The sequence below is a fragment of the Caloenas nicobarica genome, chromosome 2 (assembly GCF_036013445.1).
Source record: "Caloenas nicobarica isolate bCalNic1 chromosome 2, bCalNic1.hap1, whole genome shotgun sequence".
In the NCBI taxonomy this organism is placed as follows: domain Eukaryota; kingdom Metazoa; phylum Chordata; class Aves; order Columbiformes; family Columbidae; genus Caloenas; species Caloenas nicobarica.
Genome location: NC_088246.1, coordinates 55,699,654 through 55,719,838, shown reverse-complemented (window position 1 = coordinate 55,719,838; position 20,185 = coordinate 55,699,654). Strand labels below are relative to the sequence as shown.

Below are 20,185 nucleotides of genomic sequence, written 5' to 3'. Positions count from 1 at the left end.
TTACCTAGTGTCTTTGGGAGGAAGAAAGTACTAACAGAGATGGACCAAAACACTGAAGCCTTTTATCCCTGAACTCTAGGGAAAATAATGCTTGTATCAAATCAGCACTACTTCTACTTCAGGTGTGATTCAAAGCCCTTTGAGATCCATAGAAGTAGTTCCTTGATTTCTGTCAGCTCCATAAAACTCAAATAGTACTATGAAGACCACTCTATTGACATCATCATATAACATCACTGGTCTGCTTTACTCTATTGCCATTAAAATGCCACCAATACATGATCTTTGACTCTGTGGACTAATACATACACATACATATACATATACAAATAGATAATGAACTCTGTTTTAAGAAGTTCTGAGCTCTCAGAGCAGTTAACTGTATAATGTACTTCACGTTGTAGGAAGAGCAGCTTATCGAAGACTGTAAATAAAATGGTGCTTTTAAGTGGATATCCTAGAGAAGGCAGCACAGTGCCAACAAGAAAATCAAGAATACTGGTCTCACTGAGTAGTTGGGATCTACAGTAACAGCATTTAAAGACTCCCAGTGTACATTACGGCTTGATAAAACAATGGCTGTTGTGTCTATGAAACTCCCGTGTGCTGGAGAAAGGTGAGAGAGTTGTTTGGAAGCATTTTAGGGGATATGTGCGCACATCCTCTAACAAAAAGGAAGCCAGCTAAAATTCCCCCAGATGTCCTGGTGGATGGTGAAGGTGAGCAAGCAGAGTGGAAGAAATAAAATCCAGAGGCTCTCCTTCTGTACTGAACCCCACCTTTTTCCTACTGAAGGGAATACTACTCCCACTTTTGAATTCTTCCGAAAATCCCATGTAAGTTTGTTGGTGAGTACAAATTTGCTGTGATTTTAATATTAATAGATAGGGGAAAGAGTTGCTACAGAGAAATCAGTGCACCCTGAAGGAGAAAGCAAATTTCTGTTGTGCAGAGTTGTACCATGGGAGGGATTACAGGGGATGATTTCCCCAGTCAGACAAGAGGAGAAATAGCTGGTAGAGGAAGTCCAAGGGAAAGTAAATTGGATAAGAGAGGCAGGACAAAACATTGTTAATGAAAAATGGAACTGAGCTCAGGGGAAAGAAAGAAGAATAATTTGTTTGTGGGAGGCATTTTAATTTTATAGTAACAGATGACAGTAAAATGAATTTGGAAGGCAGAAAGGAACTTCATGGAGACGCAAGTCTCAGAGCATGAGGAGAAACCAGTGACTTCCACAAAGAGAACATATGGTGGAAAAGTTAAAGAAATTAGAAGAGTGATGCATCTGAGAAGAAGAAAATGAAATGGGAAAAAAGAAGGAATTACGATGTAGAATTTAATGAAGAGGAAACAAAGAAAAGAGAACAGAGATAGGACGAGACAACACGAAGAAATCATACAGAAAGTACAGGAAGAGCAGAGATGAATCCCACAGTCCTTGCTTAGGCAGAGCTTCTATTTAAATGTCGTTTCTTTGCAAACAACCATAATTGTCTTTATAAGACACTTGTTGCTGGTGAGTGATGAACTGGTGATGATGAGATAAAAGGGAGAAGCTATAAAGAACACAACAATCTACAGTAAGAAAAAAAAAGACAGGAAGTAAAAAAATAAAGGGAAATAAAAAAAGGAAGGAAATGCACCTCTTTAAAAATTAGGAAACATGTTAAAGTAACAATGTAAAATCATAAAGAAAATATGACTAGAATGAAAAGTAAAAGGAATAAAACCAAGAAACACAGAACACTAAAGTTATTAAAGCCCAATTCTGATCCCTTTCTCATAGTACTTATGTAATTTTGCTGATGTGAGGCGGCTGCTTGTGAAGAGTGTTACTCTTTTTACAGTAAGTGTGCAGAGCCTTGCCCAAATAATTATTTACTGAAGTTATGTTGTGCTAAGCAATTCAATTAACAGAATAAAATAGCTGAATATGCCTAGTTTTACATGAACTTTACTATACTTAGCAACTATTTCTGGAATATGGCAAATCTCCACTCGACTCCTGGGCCTCTGCTGGAGGACTGGCCTGCAGCTTTGGAACAAATGAGGAAAAGGAAACAACAATCTTTCTGATCAGGAGACCACAAGTTGTTTCTTGCTGCCCTCATACCAATGGATTTCTTTTAGGAGCACTGACCCATCGCAGGCCTCATCCCACTAAAAGACTTTGAATGGACTTTGGCAGACACAAGATTTCCATGGTAGGTCTGTTCTACAAAGCTCTGCCAGCCAGTGTGGGAGTTGGGACACTTAGGAGGTTTTATTCAATTATGGGCCAGAAGCCTGACAAAGCGATGCTCCTGCCTTTCAGAGATCTGCGCCCAGACGCTGAATGGATTCTGCAAAGGAGCAAAACAGCCTATTTATTTCCCTATGTGCAGTCACAATTGTATGCAAATGAGTTTTTAGCCACACAAAACGATTTTCCATTTTGTGAAGATCAATTAAGCCTATTTGTGTAAAAAGCTATAAAGGATTCTGTTTGTCTTTTCATATTTCATTACACAAATGCTTTGATCTTTCCCTACTGAACTGACCATATTTTCTTCTTTCTTGTAGGCTTTTTCCACATTACTAGAAACCAGCAGGTAGCTCTCTTGTACCCTGGAACATTGTCACTCACGCGGCAGCTCGAGCAGGCTTATGCATGCAGTGTTAGCTCCAGGTTGTGGTTGGCTACAGGCTCTTGAGAATATGCTGGACATCCATCAAGGACCATCGAGATGTCTGTTTTACTTCTGTCTGTGTGATAACACTATGTAAATGGCAGAAATGAGTTGGTTTGCCCCTTACGCTAGTCAACCTGTTGGTCTTGAATAGCTAGGGACTGGATGAAGCTGGAAACATAAATTTACAACAATACCACAACGTTTTATTTGTGTGTTATCATTATCATGCATTTTACAGGAGATCCCTATCAATAGCCTCTTCCTTTGGAGTGCTCTTAAGATCTGGGCCCCAGGCAATTAATTCCCAAGCACAATGCCTTCCTCAGTCTGATTGTATGAAAAAAAGTTTATTTACTCAGAGCTCCCCACTTGATTCAGTTGAGCTTTTTCCTTTTTTTGAGCAAGGGAGAAGCACCCCAACTATCTGTGCCATTCATTATATCAGGTAAGGTATTGACTATGGCTAAATTTGCCTGGCATTTGCCATCATAAGACAAATTTCAGGTAAACTACTTCTGAGAATGAAGCTAATAAAACACATTGTTCTGTCCAGGTTAAAAAGAAATAATAATTATAATATCCTTTTTTGTTTAGGAAATTTCAGTTTCCCTACAACTTGAAGCATGGCCTTGATAGGTGTCAGGGAGATAGCTGTTAAGTCCATAATGGGCTTCTTGCCATCCCAAGTATAAATCTATCTCCAACAGGTCTAAGCAGGTGAGCCTCTAAAGCTCACATCTACTCAGTAGGGATTTGCTAGACCTCTGTGTGGAGTTCTCTTTAAGATTTTCTCTGTCCTGAGGATGGCTGAGTCTAAGGCTGAAGCAGATGGAGAAGAATCTCCTCTCCTATGGTTGTGGCTCTGGTCTGCTTCAGGCCAGGACAGCAGTGAAGACAGAGACTGACCTGCCTCTCTTCTTGGCAATCATTTTCCACACTGCTCTCATGGCTTCCAGGGAGGGTGGAAGTGGCATCTGCATGATTTGGATGCAGAGAGGGAAAAAGTAACTTTGAGTCTGAAGAAAAATAAATTATAGAAGGGGGAAAAAAACCTGAAGACAACTAAAGAGATAGGATTTGAGTTTAGAGTGGAGGGACAGAAAGCCTGACTCTGCAGAGAGTAGTAATCACTGTGATAGAGGAAAGAAAACAGGGAAAAAGAGGTGTCACTAGTGATAAAACAAGGTAGAAGAGGACAGATGCTACTTAATAAAAAGGCCAGTAAAAGGGTCACAGACATGGTCTGGGGACAGAGACTGACTGGAAGCTGGAGGGGAAGTGACACGGGAAGAGCAGTTGAGGAACGATGGACTGCGAGGAAAGGACTGCAGGGAGAAGGCAAGAGGAAATAAAGCACGGAGACAAAGGAAACACAGCCTGTGTGAACAACAGTGTAAGGAAGCAATGGGACTGGAACAGGACAAATGGTGGAAAGAGACAAGCCTGAGAGGAACAAGCAGCAAGTCTATGTTCATTAGTGTATCTCCACCTCTTTCCCAAACTGATGTTTCTGTGTCTCATACTTCTCCGATCTCCGCCAAATCCATAAGCATAGCATGTGTCTTATTCCTTTACAGCAGGACCAACAAGATGATAACACAAGCTATCAGCTTCTCCATCCATTCAACTGACAGAAGACCTCATATTTCTAACTATGAATATAAGCATTATCTCACCATATGACTGACTTATATTACTATCCTGCTTTTGGAACAACCTTGAAAATTATCCAAGGAAAAAATGAAACTAAAAGAACATCCTTAGAGTGGCACAAATAAACACTCAGAAGCAACAAGACGCTGGAGTTGCAGTAGTCTACAACACAGTGCAGCATAGTCTTTGAGCCCCAGATTACAAGTTCTTTTTCCCCAGACCCCTGTCTCGTCCAGCGCACAGGACAAATTGTGCTTCATTACAGAGGACCTGATTGATGCATTGCCTTCTTACTTGCTCAGTGTGCAGCCCCAGACCTCTATTAAAACCCTTCAGCAAAGACATAGTTCTTCATCTCCTCTTGAGCTCTTCTGTGATTTTTTAAATCTTAATTTATTTTCTTGTGTTTCTACAAAATGAAGGTCTTCCCTTTCCCATTCACAGAGAAGTGGACAGGTATTAAGGGAAAAAGGATTTTTGGGTAGCCAGGCTAGGTCAAGTAGGAGATGATTTTTTAGACTGTGTCTTTAAATGGTTCTTTATACAGTTCCACATTGAAAGTGCACTTAAAATTCTAACTGTGAGTACCAGGTTCTTCTGTAAATTAAAGTCCAGAGTCTCAAGCTGGATATTGAAGGAGTACTTGTGAAAAATTGGTTTTAAGTGACTTGTCTGCCATTGCACTGGAATTTCGTGGCAGACAGAAAGCTTCAGCTCCACAGCCCTCTACCGCCTGAAGCAAGATCATCCTTCACCCTTTTACAGTTCCCTACCTCAATTGTTACACAATCTGGGGAACAGTTTAGTGAACCACATAGGGAACAAATCCTGGGACAACAGCCCGCCTGTTGCATTAATAATTCTGATGCATCCCTAGAACAATTTCATTGGGAATGCATTGAAAGCAGGTTGAGAAAATTTTAATCACAACATATAGCATTATCATAAAATACATGTTCTAAGAGGAACTGCACACAGTTGAACAAGCAACTATTTTTCTAGCATCTCCTAACTTTTGATGGATTTATCCTGTAAACTTAAAAAGAGCTTCTTCCATGTTGCTTTCATTGTGTAGTGGGCTTATCCACATGGGGAAATTGGCTGGAATAACTATTGTGGAGTAGAGTACCCCTCAACAGTTATTCTAGAATATTTTTTTAATAAGAATGTCCACAAGGGAGGCTATTCTGGACTAGCCACTGAAAACTAATTTATTCTGCACAAGCTATTTTAGTAAATTTTCCCACACAGACAAGGGGTAACTATGTATTTTTAAACATGAAGTCTCTTATTTGTGTTCTTCCTACAAGCTTGTCTACATGAGAAAATTTACCGACAGAGCAATAGCAGTATATTTATATCACTATAATTATCTGTGTATCTATATGTTTTATGTACTTACAGATACCCATGCAGATATTTTTATTCCAGAATAAAAGTATTCACACTGGGAGTTATACCAGCATAATTTTACTGCTATAGCTCTGCTAGTAATTTCCCCATGTAAACAATCTCTGAAATAATCTAACCAAGATTTTTTCACATCTTCCTTTGCATGACTGTTTCTCCAGGCCCTTTCATAAGCTTGTATCAGTCATATATTTTACATTACCAATACGGTGTGAGCTAAAGTGTTTGTTTACTTGAAATATGTGCATGGAGTATCTTTGAACAAGGTCATTCAGTACACTCAGATTTTTTGCAGATGTGCAAAAACTGTTAATGCTCCTTAAGTATACTTTTAACCTGTTGGTTTTGCTATGTAAAGGTGAAATTTAATGCTGATAAGGTAATAGTGAGGACTCTGAACTGCTGCTCAGGAGGTGAGCTGTTACAACCCTAACACTGAAGCTCAGTTATTTCACTGCAACGTGCTTCTCTCTCCTCTCCCACATGTTATACTTCTTTCTTGTTTATATTCTGCACCTTTCCCTGGCAAGAAAGGTCTCTCACTCTAGATTTGTGTAGCGCTAGGGTTTGTAAAATGGTTTGCTACACTAACTAAGCAAACAGTAACAAACAAACAGCCTAACCAAAAGTAGGAAGATGTGTCTGCCCACCAAATTCTGAGCAATATAATTCATTATACTGACTGATTCAAAAACGTCTAATTTCCAAAGAACATAAACTGCTTTTTATGTATAAGAATTGCCCTCATAAGTCAATTAATGACTGCTACCATTTTAATGACCATTTTTAGCACCGATTACAATTTCTCAAGGCATGTTTACCTTAAGCCCCATCCATGACAGCACTTAGCAGTTCTTACTGGTAAGAGTCATTCTACTTCGCAATATACAATCTACTATATAGAAAAAAAAAAGTGGTGGGGGGAAGCAGATCAGAAAACTCAGTAGTGAGGAGGACAAACAGAGGGGAGAATTAAGGAGAGCCAAGAAGCAATACTTACTGCTGACTAACTGGCCAACACTCAAAGCTGAAGAGGAGGAGGATGAGGAGGAAGAAGAGGAAGCCTGACGCACTGGGCTTTGAGACATAGATGCTTGACTGTGAGCCAAATGCAGGAGATTGGGTTGTGAGGCTGCTTGTCCCACTTGCGTCTGGGAGGGCTGATGGAGCTATATGTTAAAAAATGTAAAAATAGGTATTTAGAAAACGAAGCAGTAACAGGAAACTTTAATTGCACCATCTCACTCATCTACTTTTGGGGAACAAATCCCATAGGAGCATTAAATACCCGGGACGTAGTTCAGGTGACAGTGTTACAGCAGGAGCTCCTTCGAATTCTGATCTACCACTGTTTCTCAGTTTAATCAGAGACTTAATCTATTTAGAAACTAAATACTTGTTTGAAATCAGTGATAAGAGACCTATGACATTCGCAGCAGCATTCTGATTTAATGAATACATGTCCTTACCTGTTTTCTGACTCATGAAGTCAGAATTTTATTTCCTACATAGATTTTCAGATAAATCAGCACTGTTTCAGAGAGGTCCTTTCACACTGCAGGACCAGGGCCAAGAAGAGCAGGAATGGGGAAAAGAAGATAAATTGGGGGAAAATCCCTTTCCTACAGAAAGGAATAATTTGTTTTATGACATTAGATCTAGAAAACAAACCAAAACGTTGACATCTTATTTCTCAATTGATAAATTGTCCTTGTCTAAAACATGCAGTAAACCTTCTGAGCCCCATTCACAACAGGACTGTGTGAAGTCAGACATATCTAAAAGTCTAGCAAGTACAGTAGATGCAAATGATACACTGTGATACATGAAACTGGCCTTACAATTATTTTTTTTACAAATTTTACCACAGTGCAGGCTTTGGTTGTTCACCAGGGGAAAGGAAAAAGCCATTAATCCCTTCTGCCTATAATAAGCTTTTATGTGGATTGAAAACTAGGAAAATTCTCGGATACTGATTTTTACATAAAACTCCCAGCAGATGCAAAGGGCAGGCTCTCTACAGAATGAAGGTAGACAACAGTTTTGAATTGGCTTCCAGTGGTCCAATACAGCCCTTTCGGAGCCTAATATACAGTAATATAGTCCTGATATGCTCAGGTGACTGCTACTTATTGTACCTTTATTTTATGTTGATTCTTCCTATTGATCAAGAAATATTGCAAAAATTTACTAAAAGGCTTCACTTTTAAGTGATAGCTGTTATCTGCATTCTCAGAAAGGAGGAAAGATAAAAGCCTATTTGGCCTTGCTTGAAGTCAGTAATTTAAATCCGTTTCTTGAATTCTAAGGAGTATGAGTTTTTCTCTTTTGATATTTAACTGAACAAATAACTTTGGAAAAGAAACTGAATTGATTACTAATACTCAAATTATATATAATATGCTCCCAGAGCACACAGAAATTACTGATGCTAAGCAGACAACAATTTATATGGCATAGAAGATAAAGGTATCTGATCACATTCAAGACGACACTTTTCTGTGTAATACATATAAACAATTTCAATGACATTATTCCCGTTATAGGCCTGTTTAAGAATGGAAAAAAATTACAACTCCTTTTTCTACCTCCCACATGGAACGATATACCACAAAATGAGGTAAAAAAAATAGAGTTACCCTTTAATAATAATAGTAAAAGTTATTTATCTGTCCAGTTTGAGCCTATTTTAACTTCCCTAGGGATCAAGAAACACAACAATTTTATTATCTCAAGGAGGGTTTTTTTGATCAAGCACATTTTTTAAAAAATAAAACTGGCCTTTTATCAAAGGGATAATAGTTGAGAAACTGATTGAAAGGTTTCCAGATTTCAGACTCATGCAAGCACTGGGCAGCTTTAAAAAATGTCACTAAGGGCTGGATTTTAACTAATAGAGAGCTTCCACCCCATAATGTCTACTTTTATAATATCTGATCCTAGGGAAGCAGTCCACTAGGAGGGCCGTCCTCCTCCGAATGCTGCAGGAACGGGCTGCCCATTCATTACACCCACATCACTCCAGTTTGCAGCTTTCAGAAACAGGCAGGTGTCTGGGCTCTGGGTCTGTTGTCTAACGGAACCTCTGGCAAAACTAAAGATTTCAGCCTAGAAAAGCGTTGCATTCAGATGAGTTGGGTGCTTTCGCACCACCTGGAACGGTCTTAAAGATGTCAGTGCTTATCTGCAAGGGTGGAGGAGCAAATGTAGTAGCTATCTTTAAAAAGAAAGATCTGCAAAATTATAGTCCAGTCAACTAAATTTCAACCCGTGGAAAAGTGCTGAAGAAAATAATCAAACAATTTGTAAGCACCCGCAAGAAAACAAGGTAGCAACAGACAACATGGATTGTTAGGAACAAACTGTGTCAAACCAATCTGATCTCCCTCTAAGACAGGGTAATTGGCCTTGCGGACAGGGAAAAAGCAGTAGGTGGTTTGACTTTACAAGTCTCTCAACACCCCCTTGTGTGACATTCTTTATAACCTAGGGAAACATAGTTTAGGGGAAATTGCTGCAGACTGAATGCAAAAGCAGTTGGAAAACAAAAACAAGAGGATAGATATCTATCTGTGGAAACACAAGTGTGCATGTATGGCGCTTCACAGAAGCCCGTCCTTCTTCTGCACTTCTCAATGTTTTCTTAATGACCTGGATGATGGAGAAGAGAACATGCTTACTAAATTTACATGCCAATTATATGCTGGGAGGGACTTCTGATAGCTTAGAATACAGGACTAGGATTCAAAATGATCGTTTCAGTTTGAACATGCCACCAGCAATGCTGGGGTGTTGCAAAAGTGAAGAAAAGGCAGCTCCCATACCAAGCTGTGCGAGTGGGAGTGATGTCTGCAGTGCATGTGAAGAATCTCCTTTTCTAAAAAGCACTGGATAGACCTCTCCAGAGGGGGCACAGCTAGATGCCGCACATCAGAAAAAATCTGCACCAACTGGAGGAGAATAATTAGAGTGGCTGAAGGCCTGGGAGTTAACTGAGGCGTCTGAAGACATCTGGAATAAACTGGTCATCTTTAATCTAAAAAAGGGGAAACTGAGTGGGGTATGACACCTGCCTCAAATACAGGCAGAGCTAATGAAAAGAGGAGAGAATGATTCTCAGGGAGGGGTTTCAAGACAGCCAGCATGGTTTTGACAAGGGCAAATCCTACCTGACCAACCTAGTGGCCTTCTAAATGGAGTAACAAAGTAAGGGCTATAGGTGTCGTCTATCCGAATTTCTGTAAAGCCTTTGGCATGGTACCCACAACATCCTTCTCTTTAAATTGGAGAGGTTTGAATTTGATGGGCGGACTGTTTGGTGGATGAGGAATTGGCTGGGTGGTCACACCCAGAGAGTAACGCTCAATGGCGCGATGTCTCGATGGACACCAGTGACAAGAGGGGACCCCCCTCAGGGGTCCGTATTGGGACCAATACTGTTTAATATCTTCATCAATGACATAGACCGTGGGATCGAGTGCACCCTCAGCAAGTTTGCGGATGACACCAAGCTGAGTGGAGCAGCTGGCACACCTGAGGGACAGGATGCCATCCAGAGGGACCTGGACAAGCTGGAGTAGTGGGCCCATGCGAATCTCATGAGGTTCAACAAGGCCAAGTGCAGAGTCCTGCACAGGGATCGGGGCAACTCCTGGCATCAATACAGGCTGGGGGATGCAGGGATTGAGAGCAGCCCTGCAGAGAAGGACTTGGAGGTACTGGTGGATGAAAGATTGGACGTGAGCCGGCAATGTGTGCTTGCAGCCCAGAAGACAAATTGTGCCTTGGGCTGCATCAAAAGGAGCATGGCCAGCAGGACGAGGGAGGTGATTCTGCCCCGCTGCTCCGCTCTGGTGAGACCCCACCTGGAGTCCTGCATCCAGCTCTGGAGCCCCCAGCACAGGAAAGACATGGACCTGTTGGAGAGGGGCCAGAGGAGGCCACCAAGATGATCAGAGGGCTGGAACAGCTCTGCTGTGAGGACAGGCTGAGAGAGTTGGGGTTGTTCAGCCTGGAGAAGAGAAGGCTCTGAGGAGACCTTATTGTGGCCTTTCAGTACTTAAAAGGGGCCTATAAGAAAGATGGGGACAGACATTTTAGCAAGGCCTGTTATGACAGGACAAGAGGTAATGGTTTTAAACTAAAAGAGGGGAGATTCAGGCTAGACATGAGGAAGAAATTTTTTTTACAATGAGGGTGGTAAAATACTGGAACAGGTAAAACACTGGCCCAGGTTGCCCAGAGAGGTGGTAGATGCCCCATCCCTGGAGACATTCCAGGCCAGGCTGGATGGGGCTCTGAGCAACCTGATCTAGTTGAAGATGTCCCTGCTCATTGCAGGGGGGTTGGACTAGATGACCTTTGAAGGTCCCTTCCAACCTAAACTATTATATGATTCTACAATTCTCTTACATTTTATAGTGGAAGGAGGCACAATAACCTGGAAGATTCAAATTAGATGCTGGTAAAAGCTGTCTAACGTGGCAGTGAAGCACTGGCATAAATTGCTGGGGTAACCTGTGGAGTTCCTATGAGAGTGCTTAGGAGCAAGTTAGACAAATACTGGAATGGCTGCTCTGCCTGAGAACAACAGAGGGGACTGGATAATCTCTTGAACCTTGACCTTCCAGCCTCAATTTTTTACGATTCGATGCTATTTCCCATCAGTGTTTCTCAGGGAGAAATACATGGTAATGCAAGACACAGATGGCAAATCCAACGTTTTCCAGTCATGCTACCCATGAACAGTTCAACTGTTGAACACATACACAATAAACTTGATGCTTCCAGGAAGCACCAGAATGAGAGGGGATTCTGCATTTTTCAACTGTGCGTACAAAGCACGCACACAGCTGCAGCCGCTACGTAGCACATACACAGTATGCTGGTTAAGTCTAGGAAATGTGTGATTCTCTGTACATGTATTGCAAAATGCATTTGCAAGTGTATTTTTTTGAAATAACTGTGATGCCCAGAAGCTTGGCAGTTTTCTTGTCCGACGTCTGTAAATCTTTGGACAAACGTAAGAAATTTTCAAAATTTAGCTGGGCAAAAAGGAATATGGCTAGTGAAGTCTGGATGCACGGTGACCTTAGGTGTAACAGCAATACGTAAGGGATATTTACAGATTGTTGGTTTCTAACTCACTGCTTGTGAGGAAAAAGGGAGAAGTGGGGTTGGAGAGGCTGAAGAGTCACCTTAAGGCCTGATCAGGGGCTGAGGGAGGATTCCATCTTTACCTCCCTACATAATTTCCAGCACACCCCCAGTTTTACAGACGTGACAGTTAAGCTGTAAATGTCCTGCTTAAAGAACAATGATAGTTATCTGTGTCATGAAATTGCATTAAAATACTCTCTCTCTTTTCATCCACTATAATTTCCACTCCAGAAATAGCCTTAAGGAGAGGCGACGATTAGATTATGAATTAGATTCTAGATGACAGAATCCATTCGAACTTGCAATAGCTGACTTTTCCCCATTTTGGACATGTACATATGATATGAATTATATTTATGACTGTTGTGCATTTTCCATCCAAAGACAGAAGGAGACACAGAAATTACAGAAGCAGTTGCTCTAAGTGCCATTCTGTGTAGGTGGATATAGCAGATGCGCCGAGAATGATGACTGTATGCAACACAGATCAGTATCTGGCAGGAATATATGTATGCACACTACGGCTAGAGGAATATGAGAAGCATAAAGTGCAGCTTAATACTTTATAAGAATAAACTGAAAAATGCAAAGGCCTGATTCTTATTTCTTTTACATCAGTGTTACATGGTGAAGGTGGTGCTTATTGACAATTGCAGAGGTGAATAATGAATTAGCTAAATTCTGCTCTTAAATTATGTGTGCAGGATATTCCGCCCTTGGGGTGGTTGACTGGAGTCCTGTGTTAAGGTCTCCTTAGGAGATCAGGGATGTTTTTGCCTGCATCCAGAAAGTTACATGATAGTGGTAGAGTAACAAGATATTTTGCATATGCTGAGGCAAGACAAAGAAACTAAATGGAAATAAATAAAAACTTTTGAGAGACTATTGCCCTGTATCATGACAGAACTGCTACTGGTTCCACAGAGAGTCTGGACAAATAGCAAGGGCAAAATATGGCCCTAATGGAAGGGAGAAGAAAGTGATGGGTTTAAATTGCAGTAAGGGAGGGTAGGGTCAGGCATCAGGAAGACCTTTCTACTGCTAAGGAGAGTGGCCCAGGTTGCCTGGGGATGTCAGGGAACCTCCATCACTGAAGGTTTTTAAGAACAGGTTAGACAAACATCTGTCAAGAATGATACAGGGACAGTTGATCCTGCCTGGGGCAGGGGGGGATGGACTACATGACCTCTTCAGGTCCTTTCCAGTTCAATTTTTCTATAATTCAGTGAAAAGGAAATCTGAGAGATGAGGAAACACAACAAATTAGAGACAACAGAGGTGAAAAAGACAAATATAACAAAAAGGGCAGAAGAGCTGAAACTCAGAGGAGTGGCATAGAGAGCAAGATTAAACAATCCCCTTTATGATACCAATAAAGATTTTCAATTTTTTCTGATGTCACTCAGTTCTTCTTGGAAAATATGGACTTAGATCTAGTAAAGACTAAAGTCCATGGAAGGTGATGAAAAATAAACACCTTGACATAAAAAGACATCCCCAAACACTTTGAAATGCCATGATAATGCCTTGCAGAAGCAGTAGTTTAAGGGTTCCGTGCTTCCATTTTTCCTGTAAATGGACTTCTCTGCTCCACCTACATTTCCTAAAATGTGCCATACATTTGTTTTTGAGAAAGAGTGGTGGTGTGCTATGGCCCCTCCATGGTTTGAGAGCACCATGGCAGAGAAAGTTGGTTGTCAAACTGACTCATACTGCATGGCCAGGCATGGGCTTCAAAAATGTTTTCTTAAATCTTCTAGCAAATGAAGAGAACAAGTTATTATGCATATTCACATGCTTCACGGAAAATTGCTTTCACAGTCAACTCTGCCAGAATATTTCCCAAATGTCTTACCCCCATCACCCTAACTTAGCTTACTCAACTAAATTCAAGCAAGTGAATACGTGAATCTGAATCTGAAAGCTATTTGATGCTTATTAAGTATCTTGTCAGTATAGTCTAATATAGTATAGTACATATAATATAAAAGACCTCTGTACACACTTAGACTCACAGAATGGGTACATTTGAAAACTAGCATAGAAAAGCTCTTTGGGTTCACACAGGCTGCGCACGCACTCAGCTCAAAATGAAGCCAACAGCAAAGAAGTGCTGGTGTGGTGTGGACATAACTGCGGGTAGGACTTCAACAGCAATTGCTGAGGTTCTTCCAAAGCCTTTCTGTGGGATCAGAACTACTTTCAAAGCACACGCTATGATTGAAGGTCTCTCGGCTCACTAAACGAGGTTGAGGACACCACCGGGCTTCTATAGAAGATATAATTTTATATGCAAGTCAACTGCATCAGTCATCTTTCTGACCCCCATCAGGAATGATAGAATGTCAATATTACAGTAACACACTTAAAGATGTAGGTAAGTGCATAACTCAAATGTAACAGTAACAGTGAACAGTGCTTTACTCTCTCTATGCCTCAGTTCCTTAGAATTACACAGGTAGTGTGGTGATATTTTCCTATTCCCAGTGGTGTGCTGCAGTTATATTGGCTTTTTTTTTGAGATATCCTATTCTTACAAGTGCAGATGCCACAAAAAAAAACCTGCTCAGGAACAGATGTAAGTCACAAGTCAAGCGTTCATGCCATGGCAAGCAAATTCTGATGTAGGCCCTTGTATTGGTAAATAGTCTGGTAATCTTGACTACCAAAAATCTAGTAATTTTATCTATGGATGAAATGGAATTATGCAATGCTGATGGTAAAGGAAAGGAGAAAGAAATGAGAAAAAATGTCACCCTCAACATTGAAAGTCATATAAAAGGCAAAAGAAAAACAAAGTTGGATTGAAACAACGCAGTTTAGTGGCTATATTCAAACACAGAGAAAGAAAAGTGCATTTGTCATTAAACAAGACAGCATCAAAGCAATAAAATCATTGCAGAGAGAAAATGATTGAGAGCTGGTTAGAGTTTAATGGGAGAGGATAACAAGGGCTTGCATGGAGCTGTGATAATGAGATGGTAGGGTGTATGTGGTAGGTCGAGATGCAGAAAAGAAACTGTCTGGCATGAAATTTGGAAAGCAGATGTACAAGAATGACCATCGGAGAGGTGTCTGTGTCTTTTCAACAGTTAATCTGGAGCATGATAGCCAAAGACAACGATGATGGGGAACTGACTACGTAAGAAAATGCTGCCTGGTAGCTTGTTTTATTGTGTTGGAGTTGGCAGAAGCCCAAAGCTGGTACTACTATAAGACACGATGAAATATGAAAAGTTCTGGCAGGCAGTGTAGATAAAACAAGACAGAGGACAACTGGCACTACGGGCCTGATTTAATGAATCTAGTAGGTAGAAGGAAAGAGCCAGACAACAGCAAGAAGGGAAGCTGCTTGATGAGGTACACTGGAGAACAATATAACGTGTAGAAGTTGCTTCTGTGTGGGGAAGCAAATAGTTATGAAAATACCAATTATTAGGAAAGCTGTCTAAGGAATTCATAAAGAAGAATGTGTTTTGAACCCCAGTGATCATGGGCAGCTGCATTCTTCTTAGCTAATTTCACTCATCTAAGAATTAATTGTCTATCCTTAAATAGCTGTCCTAGCCACCTCTCATATCAATGGAGACAACAGATACCTTAAGATACCTATTCAACCTACCTAAACATTATTCTATTTTGACAGCTTGAGTTGCCCATTAGACACGCATGTCTCCTTGTCTATGAATCTTTATCTCTACAGCAAATCTAGTGAATGAGCTTCCATCAGATATGTAACTGCTCTGTGACTAAGTTAAGCAAGGTGAATCCTTTCCTAAATTTCCTAAGACTCCAATTCGTGGTTTAAGTTCTTCTGTCAATTGTGTTGGTGTTAACACATGTTGTTAAAGATGTGAAAGAACACCTTTGATATGAAACAACAAGGTTTTCATATCTGATAGCTAATACAAATGCTAACAAGTTGTCACAATAACCTCATCTGTTCTTAAAAAGAAACAAAAACCAACAAACAACCAGTTCATTCAGCCACGCAACCTGACAAAATCCTTCCAAGTGTCATGGAGGAAGTGCAGAAGTTAAAGTCACAAAGTACTCTTCTATTATGAGATATAAACATCTTAAAAAAGCAAGAAACATACAATTAGGGAATAAATCTTCCTTTTTCAAGAAGGGAGATTACAAGTAGAGATCAAAGGATTTATATGAAATTTTTTTAATGGTTTTAGCAGGCAGCAAGAAAAGACGCTGAACAATGGTGAAGTTGAATCAGCAGGAGGAACATGAGAATTTCTTAAGCTAGTAGAGAATACCATGAACAACTTAGAGATCCTGTTTACAACACACCGGGGGAGCCTTATGACAGAAGAAATACAGAGTAGATAGGTAGAAAGTCATTCACACTAAAAGGAACCATTTTAGTGACTTACATGGTAACGATCAGGGAAGCAAAGATATATCATGGTGGATACATCTGCTTATTGAAAAACCTGCTAAATGAGCAGAGATTGTTAGAAAAAAGCAGTATGTTAGGCTGTATTGAGATAAAGACAGAAAATAATGCTGAAAATATTATAATGTTATTATGTGAAACAGTGAGGCGTCCACACTGTGGTCATGGCATTCAGTTCTGATCACAAAAGCTCAAAGAGATTAGCGTGGAAATTGAAATGCCTGAGAGATGGGCATTAAAAATTATTAAAGGCAAAGAAAAACTTATGAACAGAGATAAAAAGGACACAGACTACAACAGGAGTGCAATCAGCTGCCTGCTTTAGAAAGCCATTACAATTTTTAGGAGAATTCTCCGTGTGTGCATAGATGCTGCTGCTTAGATTAGCAAAATCTTGTGAAATAGTGAAAACACCAGAGCTTTAACTACCCAGTGTAATTTAAAGAGGAGCAAATCCTACTGTGGGTAACATCTAATTACTCTTAAAAACTAGAGGAATAGGATTACAATGGAATTACTTGTGTACATTAAAAAATAACCTATTTACCACACGGAAGAAGCAGCACTGCTTTAGACTACATGGAAGTAATCTGTGAACTTGTTTCCATGAGGAGACACTGAGGTTTTAGTCTGTCAAGTTTGAAAAAGCTGTATGAATAAATAACTCATGTAGTCTACGTAAGTAAAGCTGACTAAAAACAATATCTGAGGCATTTAAGTCTTCAGGCTTCAGGCAAAAAGGAAGCACTAGCTCGCATTACTTAGTGACTGGAATAGGCTACACGGGTTCAATTATTGTGACTCAGCTAACAAGCAGCAGCTTACTATCATCGCTTGCAATCACCTCTCTTTCTCCTGCAGTACTTCATTTCCAAGAAAGTGACAAGTTGAAGGTTAAACTAGGATCACTACAACAGAAACATTTTATTATATTATTTATTTCCTCAGTTATTTCTCTGTGACATTCTCAAAACTTTTCCCAAACTTGTCTTGTACTTTTCTTTCCCTCTTCTGAAGCTTCTTTCATCAATTTACAAGACACCAAACGCAGTGTGACACCGTTTGCAAAAATATTTTGAACTCCTGCTGAGCCCTCTGAGTTTGAGCACTCGGTTCTTCTGAAAACCAGGTTTTAAACTTATAACTAAATATGCTATCACTAGCCAAACACTACGGTTTGGCAAAGTCTCTACCCAGGCAATAAGGTAAATTCAGGATTTCCTTATAGCTTCTGTAATTCCATTCACTATTCAAATGATACAGCAGTTTGTATAGGACTAGCTCAATTGCTTTTGACTTTCCATCAGCATTATTCATATGAGGAATTTGCGCTCACACCTCTTTTCTGCTCCCACTGAAATCAATGGCAAAATTTCCCCTGACTTCTTTCAGTAAAAGCGGAAGAGCCAGTAGAGGGAGCACAAATACATAGAAATAATTTTCTGCGGTGCCTATAAAAATGAAAACGTGTACTATTTTTTTATATGGTATTTATATTATGCCCCGTTCCCCCCATGAAAAACACTGTCATGATCAGGTGCAAGTAAGGAGGCTCTGTCTTGTTTGGTGGCCCTTCCTGCAAGCCCAGGGACCTCAGGACTCTGTATGAGAGGCACAGACTGGATGCCCCAAAACTGGATCTTGCAAAATCATGTTTTGTACTCACACAGCACTGCTGGGAAGCCCAGCACAATGTGGGGAACATCTCTGGCTTGTGGACACAACCAGAGCTCTGCTGACTGACAGCCTGTGCTGGCCGATTGTTCTGAGAACCGCACATGGACACGCAGGTTGGATGAACTAGTACAATAAGGCACGATATGGCTGAAAAGTGACTTTCCACCTGGATCCTCTGCTCTCATTCAGCAAGCTGCAGCCTTCAGCAGCAGTTTGTCCCTTTACGTGAGCCCAGTGCCACTTGCCTTGCAGAGAAATGTCACACCTCTGCCCACAGATACCACTGGCAGATGATGCCTGGAAGAGATTGTGTTGCTGCAGGACTCAGAAGGTGCGTTGCTCTGTGGGTGAGAAGGTCTCAGGGAATAATACAGGACGTCTATCCTCCTATCTTTGCTTCTAAATGTCATGCGTTTCACAAGGGATCTCAGAATTGCTATGCTTCTTGTGAGCTTCCCCCATTAAGGAGGGAAAGACTTAATCTCTTCAGGGGACCGACCCAAAACCAAACACCCCACCTCACACACCCCCAGGAAACCACATGTAAACTGCTGAAGTTTCTTATTCCATTGTCAGGCTTTCCAGTGCTGTAGAACACAGAGCCTGCCCTCCCATCTATCCCACTTCGTTTAAAACGACGTACATGCAACAACTGCAAAAGCACTTGCCGGTACTATAAGTCTGCTCCCATTAAAGAAAATAGAGTTAGATAAATGACAAGTGCTTTGGAAAATGCCTCTGCTAGATACCACAGAGGACAGGATCGAACAGAGAGAGTGTAACCATTTGGATGTGACACATTTTCAAAACAAACAAAAAAGTCACCCTAGAGATCAATTTGCTCTACCTTTAAATTTGGAAAAAAAAAAAATCATCAATTTGGAGATCAGGGGCCCTGGGATCCTCAGAAACACACAGAAGGCTGTTACCTGCAACTGGAGGTGTAGGCAGGACTAGCAAACAAGAACTGCCAGCAGTAGCAATGCTAAGCTGAACATTTAAGTGAGTGACATTTTGATAAGTACCTTTTTGGTAATCACATTTGATGTCTTTTCCACCCTTAATTTCCTCTCTCTCAGAGAAAAAAGTTGCCCCTACAATTCTTTGCTCTACAGATGTAGACAAAACTAATGAATTTTACTTTAGAGTATTATAAAAATAACTACAGAAACCTTTTTGGACCTCAGTGAAGTTGCTGCTCCCATCCTGAAGTCTGTGAACTACTCAGTGCCTTAGAGTGAATGATAATTTCCCTAAAAATACTTTCTGTCTCTGCAAGTACGCACAATCGTATCTGATTTTCCAGTGAAGAAGACTAATAAGTTTTTATATTTTTCTTTGTTTTCTCTGCACGTTTCAAAACATTTCAAACCCCAGTCTACTGGGTGACCACTAAGGAAGGAACTGAACTTTATAGGCCAGATGGGCTGTTCCTGTCTCATATTCCTACTGCACTTTTGCTGCAGAAAATTTCCCAGTTAGCCCTATCTTGACCTTTAAAAGAAAAAGAAAAAAAGAATAACTGGATAATCCCTGAATGTATAAATAAATCATATAATATGACATTATATTATAACAACATATATGGTGAGCATTAATATACTATGTACAACAGAATTCAACTTTGCTTAGTAAAAATGGGAAAGAAGTGGGAGTTTTTAGAAAGACCACGAGAGAATCTGTGAGAAGATTTCTGTGCCTCTGTTTTGATAATCGTTCAGGCTACAGATGCTTTACCTGCTGGCCTGGCTTGAGCGGCGATAGTGTGATTCCCTGGGTATTGATCACTGGGAGTATCTGGTTGCCGATGACGGTAGCGATGATCTGACCCTGGGCATTGGTCAATAACTGTGGAGTTATCGGCTGCACCTGAAGTCCCTGAGCTCCACCTGCCGCCTGGCTGGAGGGGACTGGATTAGGCATCAGTGGAATTGTTCCAATAATCTGGAAAAAACGACACAGAAAGGGAAGCTGTACACGTGCCATATATACTTGCCACGCATAATTACTTGTTTTATGCATGTTAAATCAAACTTAGGTGAAATAAGCACAGAGAGATGAACGTGACAGGCTGAGGGTGGAAAAGAACCGTTCCTTTACTGAGGTGATGAGGACTTTCAAACTCATTTGTCGTGTCACATATCACCTGTACATTCTACCACCATCCACTGTCATCTCCAAAAATCTGCTGTGGCAAGAG

At 40.6% G+C, this 20,185-nt stretch overlaps 1 protein-coding gene across 3 annotated transcripts in view; it reads right to left on the bottom strand.

Annotated features, from left to right (window-relative positions):
• The window catches only part of POU6F2 (POU class 6 homeobox 2), a 311,291-nt gene that overhangs the window by 6,369 nt on the left and 284,737 nt on the right, over window positions 1-20,185 (bottom strand). For all 3 annotated transcript variants that reach the window (XM_065629391.1, XM_065629392.1, XM_065629393.1), the window contains exons 7-8: window positions 19,723-19,929; window positions 6,739-6,907 (exon numbers count right to left, since the gene is read on the bottom strand). In XM_065629391.1, coding sequence (XP_065485463.1) covers window positions 6,739-6,907; window positions 19,723-19,929 — 376 coding nt within the window. The remainder of the gene's footprint in view (window positions 1-6,738; window positions 6,908-19,722; window positions 19,930-20,185) is intronic.